The 13,331-nt window shown below is 41.3% G+C and overlaps 2 protein-coding genes across 3 annotated transcripts in view; one reads left to right on the top strand and one right to left on the bottom strand.

The window, feature by feature from the left end:
* Positions 1–13,331, top strand: part of CACNA2D4 (calcium voltage-gated channel auxiliary subunit alpha2delta 4) — a 191,653-nt gene that overhangs the window by 118,335 nt on the left and 59,987 nt on the right. The window lies entirely within an intron of this gene.
* LRTM2 (leucine rich repeat transmembrane protein 2) overlaps positions 1–13,331 on the bottom strand; it is a 34,559-nt gene that overhangs the window by 5,054 nt on the left and 16,174 nt on the right. The window contains exons 1-3 of one of the 2 annotated variants that reach the window (XM_014055893.2): positions 10,940–11,070; positions 6,161–6,313; positions 901–1,491 (exon numbers count right to left, since the gene is read on the bottom strand). In XM_014055893.2, the coding sequence (XP_013911368.1) occupies positions 901–1,491; positions 6,161–6,248 (679 nt within the window). In that variant the 5' untranslated portion in view covers positions 6,249–6,313; positions 10,940–11,070. Of the gene's footprint in view, positions 1–900; positions 1,492–6,160; positions 6,314–10,939; positions 11,071–13,331 lie in introns of those variants that run through there. The other variant, XM_087722901.1, reaches the window with a different exon arrangement.

Below are 13,331 nucleotides of genomic sequence, written 5' to 3' on the forward strand. Positions count from 1 at the left end.
ATACTAATTATACTAATTATTAATATCAGTTTTTAAAAGGGAAGCCACTAAACATGTCTACAAAAAGAATACTTGGCAGTACCATTAGCAAAAACTTAATATTTCCCGCCAAAAATATTAATAGCATTCTCAACTAATTTAGTCAAATCATCAGTTAAAACATTAGTGACCATCTAGTTATACACTGTTGATCAGGGGTGAAATGCTCTGAAGTCTGCTACCGGTTCGCTTCGCACGCATGCACGCCAAACACAGGCTTCACGCGCATGTGCCCCACAGGCACTACCATGTAATTTTGCATGGCACAGCTGATTGTCGCACAGCTGATCATCGGAGCATTTTTTTACTACCAGTTCAGGCGAACTGGTCCGAACTGGTATATTTCACCCCTGCTCCATTTTAAAGATGGAGAATCTAAATGCTTACAGGTGACCAGTGTCAGGTCCTATTGAAGCAGTGACTCTCTATTAAATAATCCAAGATTAAGTTTCGCTTCAAGCCTCTTGCATACAAGTGATAAAACTAGATTGTTGTCTCAGAAGTTCAAATGTTGAGCTTTATCCCAGCTTTGATTTTGGTTCAGTTCTTCTGCATTTGCAACAGTATGGTTAGAAACTGCAGAATGGTTGAAATGAATACCCCCCCCCCATCTTGACCCATTGAAAATAAACTGATTCCCAGAAAGCTGAATGGCTTTGGCTAAGCTTTGGCTATACCTGCCTAATCCAACTACAAAACACTACAATGTCATTAACAAAGTCAAATTATGCACTGTGACTATCCTAATCCAAGATCTGAAATTTGAATCAACCGTGTCTAACTATTTTTTTCTTTCTGGTAATCCATAGTAAAGTAGCAAAGAATAATCCTCAGTTTAGACCAATCTTTAATGGTACCTACCTCGATAAGAGAACCATTCCATCCAATATTTAAAATCTCTCAGATTACAGTCACATTCCCAGGGATTATCTCCCACGTGTAATTGTTGCAGGCTGATTAATGGCTCAAAAGTTACCCTGTCCAAATTCTGCAGGCGGTTTGATCTGAGGGAAAGCCAGCGAAGAGAAGGCAGGTCATCAAAAATGCCTGAGGGGATTTGAGCAAGTCCATTAATGGAGAGATCCAACTGATGCAAAAGAACAGTGTTTTGCAGCAGGTCTTTGTCCAAACTTCTGATGCTGTTATTCCTCAGCTGTAGTTCAGTAAGATTAACTAGGTCCCTGAAAACATTCTCAGGAAGTTGATCTAAGAAATTGTTGGAAAGATCCAGTCTCTGGAGAGCAGAAAGATTGGAAAAAGCTTGTTCTGACAAGGTGCTGAGTTGATTGTTAAGGAAGAGGAAGGTCCTGGTACTAGTTGGAATGTCCAAGGGGATAGATGAAAGGCCTAAACCACTACAGTCCACTTCCAGGGTACCACTGTTGCACTTGCAAGAGGAGGGACAGGTGATGAAGGTCTCTGCTGCACAAAATGAAAGCCAACAGGCAAACACTGCACAAGAGAAGAGGAAAACCAAGCACAATATATTGAAGCATCTTCCATGACTGCATGTAACCACAGTTTCACCTGTTAATGCTACCTTATCGGGCAACCAGATGCGCAAGGGTCTCCCATCACAGTAGAATTCCATCTACTAACTCGGAGAATGGTTTTTAATACTTTTGGCTCTACGAGTTCTAGAACCAGCTGCATTGTGTTCTGGGATGTTTCTTGTGGGCCTTAATGCCTCTCTTTCCTTCCCTCTTTCTCTTTAAACGGAGCATTATGAGCTGAATGGTAGCCAAATGAGCTTTTTCACAGATTAATCCTTGTGCAGCCAGATGGATTCCCACAGTGTGAGCTTCCTTTTAGCTTTTGATGAGCTACTGGGGCTAAAGAATAAACATCCTCACACTGTGAAAAAGAAAGGTCATAGAGCCCCAGAGATTTTTCTGCCTGATACCACAGTGTCCAGCATCCTAGACGCAATGGAATTAAGCATGTGGAAGATAATCCAGAGCTATCAAAGAGAACTTGCTAGACAGAGTTTATAAAGAATATACAATATTTGCTTATATTTAATTAGATATTCTTAAAATACACTTTAGAGCTTAAATTATCTATTCAATGTTGCTATTTTTTTCAATGAGCTTTATTATACATTTGATTGACTACAAGAATTGTTTTATTTATTATCTTTTGTTTATCTCTTCTAAATTCAACCTCTGTCCAAACAGCCCTCAGTACTTAATCAATTACAAAAGTATATCATGAATAACTAGCATAAGCAAAGGTTAACACATTACATAAGCACACAAGATATTAAGCATGGCATCATTTGCTGCAGGTAAAATACAGCATACCTGTATTCTAAAAGTGTATCCAACCAACAAATAAAGATCCCACATCAGCTTCCCATAACTGAATGGCAAAACTCAAGAAAAAAAAACCATTCTATTTACAAGAAAAGCTAATAAATGCACTTGAAACTAGTACCTTTTTTTTGTAAAGATATCAATTTTGATTTAGACTAAATCTAGAATCAGTGAATATGGGACTGAATATTGATGTATAATTCATTGCTATGATTCTATGATGAGTTCAGTTCAAAACTACTTAATGCACCTACACCAGTATCCTAAGAAAAATAGGGTTTAATCTGTCACATCAAAATTAGAAAAAGCTATAGAGCAGTCTTGATAACTATCTTCCTGCTTATTATAGAGGTCACAAGCAGCAGTAGGGATATTTTGATGCATTCTGTATATCTTGTTGGCACCATAGTTGATTCTATTTGATTAGAGAATTTAATTCCTCTTAGAACATCTCATTCTAATGTAGGATTATGCCTGACAGACCAAGAAGGAAGGGAAAGTGACAGGTGTTATTAAAATCATCTTGCATTTGACAGAAGTACCATATTAATAATATAGTGATATTTCCGATGATGGGAGAACATTTAATGCTTTTGTATACAGAGAAAGGTGAGAATATATCACAGAAACGCATTTCTCTCTTCTATGCACGTTTAATCAAATGCCTTTCCTTTTGTTAGTCTGTAACAGAAACTCTTTCGAAATACCATTATTCAAAATAATGCAACACTGCTATTTCTAAACAACTGAAAATTTCAGCTTAAGAATTAGATATACACCAAAACTGTCCTGGTGAAAGAGATAGCCAAGAGAGAGAAAGCAAAGACCTCAATTACTTTTGTTGCTGAGGAAACAGAAGTGCCAAGAAAAAACATGAGTAAGGCATGCGGTTGTTTGCAAAGGACAGAAGGTATATATGTATCAAGATCTCAAAAGACATTTTTTATGGATGTTCAACAGAGCATCCCATGAAAACCAGAAATAGATACGCAACAATAGTTTAAGAGAAACAGTCAAGCATAGTGTATGCTCTTATGTCAAGAAAAGATCATGTTACTTTGTAGGATGTTCAGGACTCTGGTAAGATGATCCAGAAATATAAAATTAGGCTAGGGCTCAGTAGCATTTTGGGTAAATAATTGATAACAGCAATCTAGGAAGCAATGGTGTTTAACAAAGGAAGGCTCTTGGGTGAAAAGAAACCATTTTCTCAGCAACTTTTATTGACATATTGTACTTGACCCCCCAGTTGTAGGTTTGGGTGAGTATCATTACCCCCTGCTTAGCTTAACTGCATGCATCCTCATTAATGAACCTTTCTCATAACATGCTACAGAGATTGATAGTTCTCTGAAGTTTATTAAGCTTCTTTTCCTGTATTGGGCACAAAGTATTTTCAGGTTTGGATTCCTCTTCCCATCCTTTTAACACAGCATAGAGATGACCATTTTCAAAGGACACTTTGGCCTCATCCTCAGCCTGCCAGAGAAGCAGATTAAATTTATGTTTAGCTGTTCCAGTTTTAAAGTGATGTTTTCCTTGGGAACACAATTTTGAGTAAGGACACCATCTTCAATTCTTCACTGACAATGTAGTTGATGATATTGGTCAGCAACTGGGATCTACTCAGCTTCCAATAGATACTAGACACCTCGGTAGATCCTCCATACTATCCTCCATATTTTAATTTAGAGCAGGGGTGTCAAACTCAAAGCCCACTGGCTGGATCTGGCCCGCAGGGTGCTTAGATCTGGCCTGCAGGGCAGCCCTGAAAACAGCAGACCAGCCGATGGTGCCTCTGCCAGTGAAAATGGAGCTTGGGAGCCCGTTTTCACAGGCAAGCCACTTGGGCCACCACAGGCATCCCCGACACAATTGACCTCAAGCTGACCATGCCCCCCCTGCCCCCCCCCCCAAGGTCAAACACAACTCTGATGATGCCCTCAATGAAATCGAGTTTGACACCCCTGGTTTAGAGTATAGGATCCTGAACGATTAATTTTCATAAACGCTTTGAAACGAACTTTTTTCATGGACAAGCACTGCTTTGAAAGAGTGCTAAGTAAGTTTTCTTAAACATGGCTTTCAAGTTTAGAGCACAAGGCCAGGCACAGGGCTCCATCAGCGTACTCTCACCCACTTCAGTGTCTGCCCCTCAGCAAGCAACTGCCCTATCAGCTAGGTTGATTTTTTAGGCATGGGTTTGGCGTTCTTCCAGAAGATTACCAAACTGTTGTTTAAACTAACAGTCTTGATCTCTTTCAGAAGTGTTCAAGAACCATATTCATAAATAACCCAACTGACAGGCTGAGTAAAATACCTTTTTGTCAGTCAAACGCTGTGTCCCAGACAGCCATCTAACTGGTAACCCTTCAGCACACAAAACTAGTGGTTGTTTTTGCCACTGACAGGTAATGACAGCGTCACTTTGCAATGAGATGGGTGGAAAACAAATTTAATAAAATAAATGAATAAAACATGAGGGAATCCACCAACTGCTGTCCTAAAACTGCCCATTAAATTTGTCTGAACATCATCATATGTCAGTCTTCTTGCTAAAGTACATTAAGTTTGGCCACAGGAGCAATGCAGTTTATGTCAACTAACTTTGTTGGGGGAAATATGCTGACTCTATAAACAGTTTAGAGAGTGCTGTAAAGCACTACCCTGTTTTCCCGAAAATAAGACCTCCCCAGATTTATAATCAGGCTTTTGAGCACATGCAATGAAATAAGACCTCCCCCCAAAATAAGACCTCCCCGAAAATATTGCAACACAGCAGCAGCCATGAGGTGACCACGCTTGCCACCTCCTGCACCTCAAAAATAATAAGACCTCCCCAAAGATAAGGCCAAGTAATTATTTTGGGGTTCAAAAGAAAATAAGACCCTGTCTTATTTTGGGGAAAACGCAATATGAAGCAGTATATAAATCTAAGTGTTATTGCTATACTTTTCTGCTGACACAAGAAGTGGAAGAATGCATGTTAACATCACTTTGAGGAACAGCACTTAGATTTGATGTTCTAGCTGGAACTCATTATAAGTCTGTAAATAACATAAAACTAATTTGGAGGTGATTGTGTTGCAAAAGGAAACGTAGAATGCTTGAAAATATTTGATGGGACCCACCAGTGCTATTACTGTTGACTTACTTTTCTTTAGCTTGTAAATAATTTCTTTGACCTCACAAATTATAAAGTGATATCACTGCCTTTTTGGTCATAAGTGATACCAAGTGTTATTTTGGTATTTCACATATAAAAAAAAATGTAAGCAAAAAAGCTTTTTTACATATTAAAAAATATTATATACAGTTCCTTAGAACTAGCTATTTAATTTGAATGGCTTGTGAACATAGAGAGTAGGTACCACATAGAATTTATGATATTTCAATTACTGGATATTCATCATTATCATAAAAATGATGCATTTAGCCTTTTCCTGAAATTAGGCATTCTCTTCTATAGTGAAAATGTATAGGGCTAATGCTTTTTCTTATTAATGGAGCAAAATATTGAGTACTGGTGAAATGGCCCAGTAAATGTTTTAAAAATAACATCATTATGAAAGGTGATAGAACATGCCTGTTGCACATATTGTTTTCTCTCCCTCTAATTCATTCAGGCAAGAATTCTGCAGCTCCTTTCTCTAATGTCACATTTTACAGAATCTGTGCAAAGTCCCAAAGAATATAAGGTCTGGATACTGTTTGTTATTACTATAAAACCAGGCTATTTTTTTTCCTTTACTATCATCTAAAAAGTAGCCACTGGTCTCTTTGCAAACATTTCCAATAATACTTACAGCTAGTTTTTCTCCATCTCAAAGAAAGTCTTTCGCTCCACCAGTAGCCACCACTCAGAGACAACACAATGTTTACTGTTTTCCCCATGGCGTTTGTTCTTGCCAGAGAAACTGGCACATATACCCGGAGGTCTGAACAGAAATTTGGCTAATCTGGAAGATAAAAGCAGAGCAAAAAAATCATATGATTATCAGGTATCTGGGAGAGAACCTATTGATGGAATCTGACATTCAAAGTGAGGACTTTTTTAGTGGTACCCGCAGAACATCAGCAGATCAGGAGACATCAGTAGAGATCTCTTGACTCCAAGCCAAAGTGCTCAGATGGGTCCCCAGTGATGAGAATGCTCAGGCATTAATACCTCCCCAGGCTATGGCAACAGAGAGCGCTAGAAGGAAAAAAAAGAAGGAAGTTTGTCCATTTGCTTCTTCCCTACTGGCATCACAGCCACAGACTGGGCTTAAGAGAAGACAAAGAGAATGAGCCACATAAAACCCTGTAGAAGCCCCTAGGACTGCAATGAGCACCACATCCACTCCAAGGCCCAGTCTCCTTACAGGTGATGTGATGCTTGTATCCAAGTGGAGGCTGGAGGAAGTGGTATTGCTATCCCTACAACCCTAAGGCAATGAATAACTTAGAGGTGGGGGAAGCCGTTCGTCTTTTACTTGCTCCCTCCTTTGTTCTGCACGTTTCCTAGTGACCAAATGTGTTGAAGATATGGACCAAGGGATGAAGCAAGGGGGTGGGGGAGCCCAAGACTATGGGCTGCAAGGCAGCCATGTGCTCTATTCTTTAGGTTTAAATCCTTGGGCCAATGGTAGAAAGTGCCTTCTAAATGATGCTGGAGTATTTATTGAATGCCGGCTTTGGACAGCAATTATAAGCAATCGTTCTGGGAAATCGTTACCCAGCCAAAGAACGAAGCACCATTTTGAAGGTACTCCTCCATTGCCGCTGAAGAAGGAAAGCAAGCTAAGGTGAAGAATGAAAGGGAGAATATGCTTATTTATTTATTATTTATTTATGTGCTTTCTAAAAAAAACAGAAAAAAAAGAAAAGAAGCAAAGCACAAAGACAATTATAATACATACAAAACTATGTATATACTGTTTAAAAACATGAAAAAATACAAGAGAAGAAAAAGGGAAAGAAACAAAGTAGAATAAATATTATACAGTTATAATTCTACTAGCTGAATACCCGTGCTTCGTGACGAATCTATGTGATTTGGCTATGCAGAAGAAATTCAGTTCACAATTGTTGGCTTAGTGATGGTCTGTGATTGAAACACATAGTGTTGGTCGGTGATTGAAACACATAAGCTCCCACCACCTTGAGTCCGGAAGCAGTTCCATAGGTGGAAGGCGTAGACATTTTGGTGAGGTACCGACGTTTAGTACTGTAAAGAGCCCTAGACCGCTCCTGAGTAAAGGAGTGGAATGTCTGCCAGTTTGAACTGAGGTAAGGGAATGTGAGGCAACTGGCAGATGGAACAGAGATCTTTTCAGGTAGGGGAGGGGGAGTAGAATGTCTAACTCCTTAGCATCAGAGTGTGTTAATATAAGGCAACTGGCAGTTTGAACAGAGTTCTTTTCAGGTGGGGAGGGGGAGTAGAACTCCTTAGCATCACAGCATGTTAATTACTGTATAAGAAATACTAATGATCTCATGGTCATTTTGAAAAAATCTTTCTTAACTAGCACCTAGAAGCCAAGAGGGACATATCTGCCAAATTTCAAGTTTGTAGGGTTTATGGTTCTGGAGATTTTATGATGAGTGAGTGGTACTTGGCTTTTATCAAATGTAAATATTATTCAAGTAATCTATATTCACTTTTAATACATTTATATAACTATCAGTCTTTTTTAACCTACTGTAATTTGTAAAAATGAGTTCCCTATTTCATTATATTGTCCATACAAAATCCGTGTCTATAGGCAATCCACTCATAGATGGCAAGTAATAGCAGTAGACTTATATACCGCTTCATAGGCCTTTCAGGCCTCTCTAAGCGGTTTACAGAGAGTCAGCATATTGCCCCCAACAATCTGGGTCCTCATTTTACCCACCTCGGAAGGATGGAAGGCTGAGTCAACCCTGAGCCAGTGAGATTTGAACCGCTGACCTGCTGATCTAGCAGTAGCCTGCAGTGCTGCATTTAACCACTGCGCCACCTTGGCTCTTGTAAAGTGTAATTCTTCAGTCCACTGAGTAAATGGGGCTATATATTTATATTTCCAATGTTGCAGAATCAGTCTTTCAGCCATAGTAAAGGCACAGAGAATCATTTTACATTGCCCAGTTGTCAAATTCCATGTATTAGGTATTCAGTTCAAGAGAATATTATCCTCTCAAAATTTTTTGTCGCACATTCACATTAAGTACAGGAGGATATATTTAAACAACAAACAGGATTAGTGAATTTTACTGCCCAAGGTATTTTCTGCTTTAAAAATGACTACATAATACAGTGAGGTATTACGGGGAGTTTGTAAGCATGGTCAAGTGTACGACCTACCCACCAAATGTTTTTAAACAATTTAATACAAGATTTGTGAATGAAAATGGTTGGAAAAGTTTAGACCTCCATTTTGGTTATCAGGCATCTAGTATACATTTATTAAACCATCACATTTTATACCAAAAGTGCAACTTCAATAAATTTGAAGAAAGTGCTCTTACATTTGTCAACTCACCATCCTATAACACTGTCCTTGGGACAAACATGCAATCCTGAGGAAAAATTCTGTAGGTTACAGGCACCAAAATGGAACCAAAATGACTTTATTGGGAGGAAGAAATTGATCGCACAGAAAGATCTGAAGTAGCTTTTGTCCACTATTCTGGTATTAACTGAAGAACTTTTGACAGTTATCTGTTCGCACAGTGGGAAGCGGTAAAAATTAGTTTAGGAGACATGGGAATTTCCCTGCTATGCCTACTGTATGTTCAGACCAAGGTTGATCCTTTGCATGGTTATGTTTACTGTATTCCAATGAGCCTTTTAACCAGCCTGAAAGCAAAACCTTCAACTGTGACCTTCTTGGCTTCCTAAATGTGCAACTACTGATTGGATCAGAGGAAAGCATTCTGTTGTTTATGGTCTTAGATGTCTCTCCAGGGTTAGTTCACACTGACTATGCCAAACATGTGCTGTGTGTACGGGAGGACTCACATTCAACCCGGTTTCTTGGTGGGGGTTGAGAAAGGCTTATCTTACGTGCATAGACTACATTGAGTTTGATAGACCCATGATCAGCTCTTTCAGTATTTCATAGCCAAAAATATTGAGTGAGGACTTGCTGGGATTATTGCAGAACGTTCACGTCACTGCCAATGCTCTTCAAAATATTTAGTTGCCATCAGCATACGGTCATCAAGTAGAAAAGAGGGGGAAGCCAAGAATGCATCTGATGTGTAAAGCCGGTGCAAGGTTTATGGAGATAACGCTTCATAAATTCCCAGTGTTCATAAAAAGTTCAAAGACTAAAGCCCTAATGAGATCCCAATCTGTCACCTAACATAGGAACTCCTCTAGGCTCAGCTTGTGGGGTTGCTGTATATACACTGTTTGACTTGCTGAAATCAGTGCTCTGCAGTCGGTGGGGGGAAGGGAAGCAAATAAATAAAATTAGTGTGGCTATGGGCGCCTTTGCACTGACAAATTTCCCTTCTCCCCCCTCCCTCTCTCTCTCTCTCTCTCTCTCTCCCTCCATGACAAGGAGATGTAATCCCTGCATCTGAGATGCTGGGGGGGAGGGGAGGAGAGAGGCGGATGGAGGGGGAAGAGAGAGGGAAGGAATTTGTGTAGAAATCCTAATAATGCAGCAGCTGAAGAGCAAAATAATGAAAGGAGGTTGAGGGGGTGGTAGGATTTAATTACATTTTGATCCAAAGGAGATGTGTGGGGAGAACATAAGTCTCCGTGTGCCCTAAGGAGAAGCCCCCCCCCCCCGCTTGATGGTCATGGTTTTTGGTCCTCTGATGCTTGTGTGAGGCATCACCACAACAGGTCCTCCCCTGCCCTTCAGGTACCAAAAGCGAGAGAAGGAAAGCACCTTCTATCTACATTTCCTGCTGCTCCTCCAGGTTCACCCAGGGGGCAGTTTGGCAAGGCAGAGTTGGCTCTTAATGGGCAATAATTCCCAATCAAAAAGGATCACACACACATCACCCTTTCTCCTTTCTTCCTCTAACGAATCAGAACAGAAAATATCCTCCTGTGGGTCTTACTTTTTTTCCCAATTTGTGGAATATGCCTACAAGCTGGATCCACAGCTCTCCCTTCCCCTCCTCCTTCCCTCCCTCCCTCCTTCCTCTCATTTGTTTATTCTGATGGGCAATCAAATCCTCCCAAACCCCCCCACGGCAGGGAGAGCGTTTGGTTTGCGATCTCTGGAAACTGTTGGAGGGGGGGGGGAGGATGATCCGACTCAAGAGCACTGAGGGGGGGGAGCGTTTTAAGAACATTTACAAAGAGAGAAGGTTGTTTTTAACCCTGCCCGTCCGTCCATCCCCCCCCCCCCGTCTTAATACAGCACATGCCTGTGCACACACAAAGACACACAGATCTACGCCACCTTCTGCAAAAAATGGAATAAAATCGAGTTGGCATCTGTCCTTGGACTTCTTCCCAAAGGCAAAGCCTGAACTTCTGCCGCGGCTCAGGCACCTGAGTCCGAAGCTCCGAAAAGCCCCTCCCTCCCCCCCTCCCCCAAAAAAGCCCTTCAGGCTTCCTCTTTCTATTTTCGTCAAGCCCAAACAGGAGTGCTTACCTGGGCTCTGGCCAATTTCCACCTTACTTCCTCTCCTCTTCTCTGCCTCGTTCTCTTCCCCCGGGCAAACAGACTCCTAAGTCTCAGAATCTGTGTCCTATTTAACTCTCCTACCCCACAGGAAGCAGAAGAGGAGTTAAGCTGCCAGCCACAGAGACTTAGGCAGCTGCTCTGAATGGCTGGGCAAAGGAGTTGAGAGTTGTGGAATGAGCCCGTCTGTTCCCCCACCCCACCCCACCCCACCCCAGAGGTATTAGGAAATGCCTGCCCCTCGCTTTGCCTCTTTTATCCCCCCCCCCCCGAAAAAACCACAGCCAGATTTTGACTAAGCTATAAATATTACAACCGGCTTTGAAGCCACTGGCCCCACACCGGTGCAGCTGGGCTGAAGAAGCACATTGGCTTTTGAAAGGGATGCTCTGAGTTACCCCTCTTCTTGAGATCCGTTCCCACGGCAAATCAGGTCTCGGTTTCTTGGCACGGGGAGGCTTACAAGAAATCCTGCCCCTATTGAGATGATTCCCACATTTTAGGTTGCTCGCTTGACGATGACACCGTCGTACGGATTTTCCCTCTTGCCGCTCTGCAACAGCTGCTTTGCTATTCCCTCACCTCCCACTGAAGGCTAACATTTCTCAACAGAGCCAGTTTCTCACATTCATCTTTTCGATGGCCTCGGGAATGGAAGGAAAGACACGGTGCATCTTTTCTAGAGCACTTCTGAATCCTGACAGGGCAGTAACAGTAATGTAGAATCCAAGGTTTGGGAGGGACCTCAGAGGTCTTCTAGTCCAACCTCCTGCTTGGACTCAAGCAGGAGACCCTTATGCCAGGGGTGCCCAAACTTGGCAACTTTAAGACTTGTGGACTTCAATTCCCAGAATTCTCCAGCCAGCAGAGCTGGCAGAGCTGGCTGGAGAATTCTGGAAGTTGAAGTCCACAAGTCTTAAAGTTGCCAAGTTTGGGCACCCCTGCCCTATTCCATCACAAAGGTTTGCCTCTCAAGCCTTTGATCTGCTTCTTCCAATCGCAGCTTGCACGCAGCTTCCTTTTTTGCAAGTAAAATAATCATGACACATGCAATCAAAGCAGGGATGTCCTTCGCCCACAAGCGACATCATACAAGGCTAGATTTTGGTTGCTCCTTGCTTCCATAAAGTTTTAGCATAACACCACATAGCTCATCCTTCACATTCAATCCCAGAAGCTGTTTCCAGTGTGAAGAAATCATAAACAGACTTTTTGTGACTAGGTGAGCACATTATTTTGTATTAGCACCATATATCCCCCCTCCCTCTCTCCCTTTCTCTCTCTCTCACACACACACACACACTCACACTTCAATATATTCCTGAGCTGGTAGCAGGGTTGGCAGAATAGTGATTATTTCGCCTGTTAAGGCCAACCGTCTACTCATCACCTGCATTGTCCTCCTAACAGAGAGCTTACGTCAATGGCAGAGGTCTTTCTCTATATTCCCCACCACCTGGGATAGATCAAGGAGTTAAGTGGCATTTCAGTCACCTCGCCAAAGCTATGCAACTGCTGTTTTGAGAAGTGTGTATCTGGCCTCCTCGGCGACTTTCTGCTATGCAGTTAAGATATACTTTTCATAAAGCATTTGACAGGAGCTTGATAGGATGATGAATTGTTTCACCGAATTGATTTTATTACCGATACTTTTTGCACCAGATATGTTATTTTGTTGTGATATTTTTCTGGATTTCTTGTGTTAGGTCTCATGGCATATTTTAGAAATCAGAAAGTGGGGTATTAACAATAGTAGGAGGAGCTGCAGGAATAAACTTCTCACCGAAATGTTCCCTGTGTCCTTAAGTCCTGATTCTGTCCTATTAATGCATAAAAGCAAGATGGATGTCCAGATTTTATAACCAAAGGCTCCATAGCTGAATTCTCTCTGCACCTGCCACTTAACGTGGCCAGAGTTTTCTGTGAATGCCTTGCTTAAATTTATGTTATCAAGGCTTGATTGAGGAGCAGGCACTCATAGGAGATGAATGCATAATGGAAAATCACGGGTATGGAAAACGTATCTATTCATGACACTTTTGTCATACAGATACTTTGGTAACTTCCATGCAATACATTTAGCCTGTCTAATGAATCAACTCGTTTTCTGGATCTGTATGACGTATCTGTATTATGAATTAACCTAACGAGCTGGGTTTTCACAGCATGTAAGATACACACAGGAAAAAAAAAAGAATAGAAAAACAAAAGCTAACTAAGGTTAGAATTATCTGAAGCTTGATATGTTTTGGAAATGCAGCCATTACATCTTTATCTGATCAGGCAAGCAGGTTGTGTGAGCAAATCTACTTTGTATCTGCTGGGATGCTAAAGTACTCTGAAGTCAGAGCTTGGCAGACAT

Source organism: Thamnophis sirtalis, unplaced genomic scaffold (genome assembly GCF_051295495.1).
Source record: "Thamnophis sirtalis isolate CommonGarterSnake01/CBP01778 unplaced genomic scaffold, rThaSir2_p1.2 scaffold_9, whole genome shotgun sequence".
In the NCBI taxonomy this organism is placed as follows: Eukaryota; Metazoa; Chordata; class Lepidosauria; order Squamata; family Natricidae; genus Thamnophis; species Thamnophis sirtalis.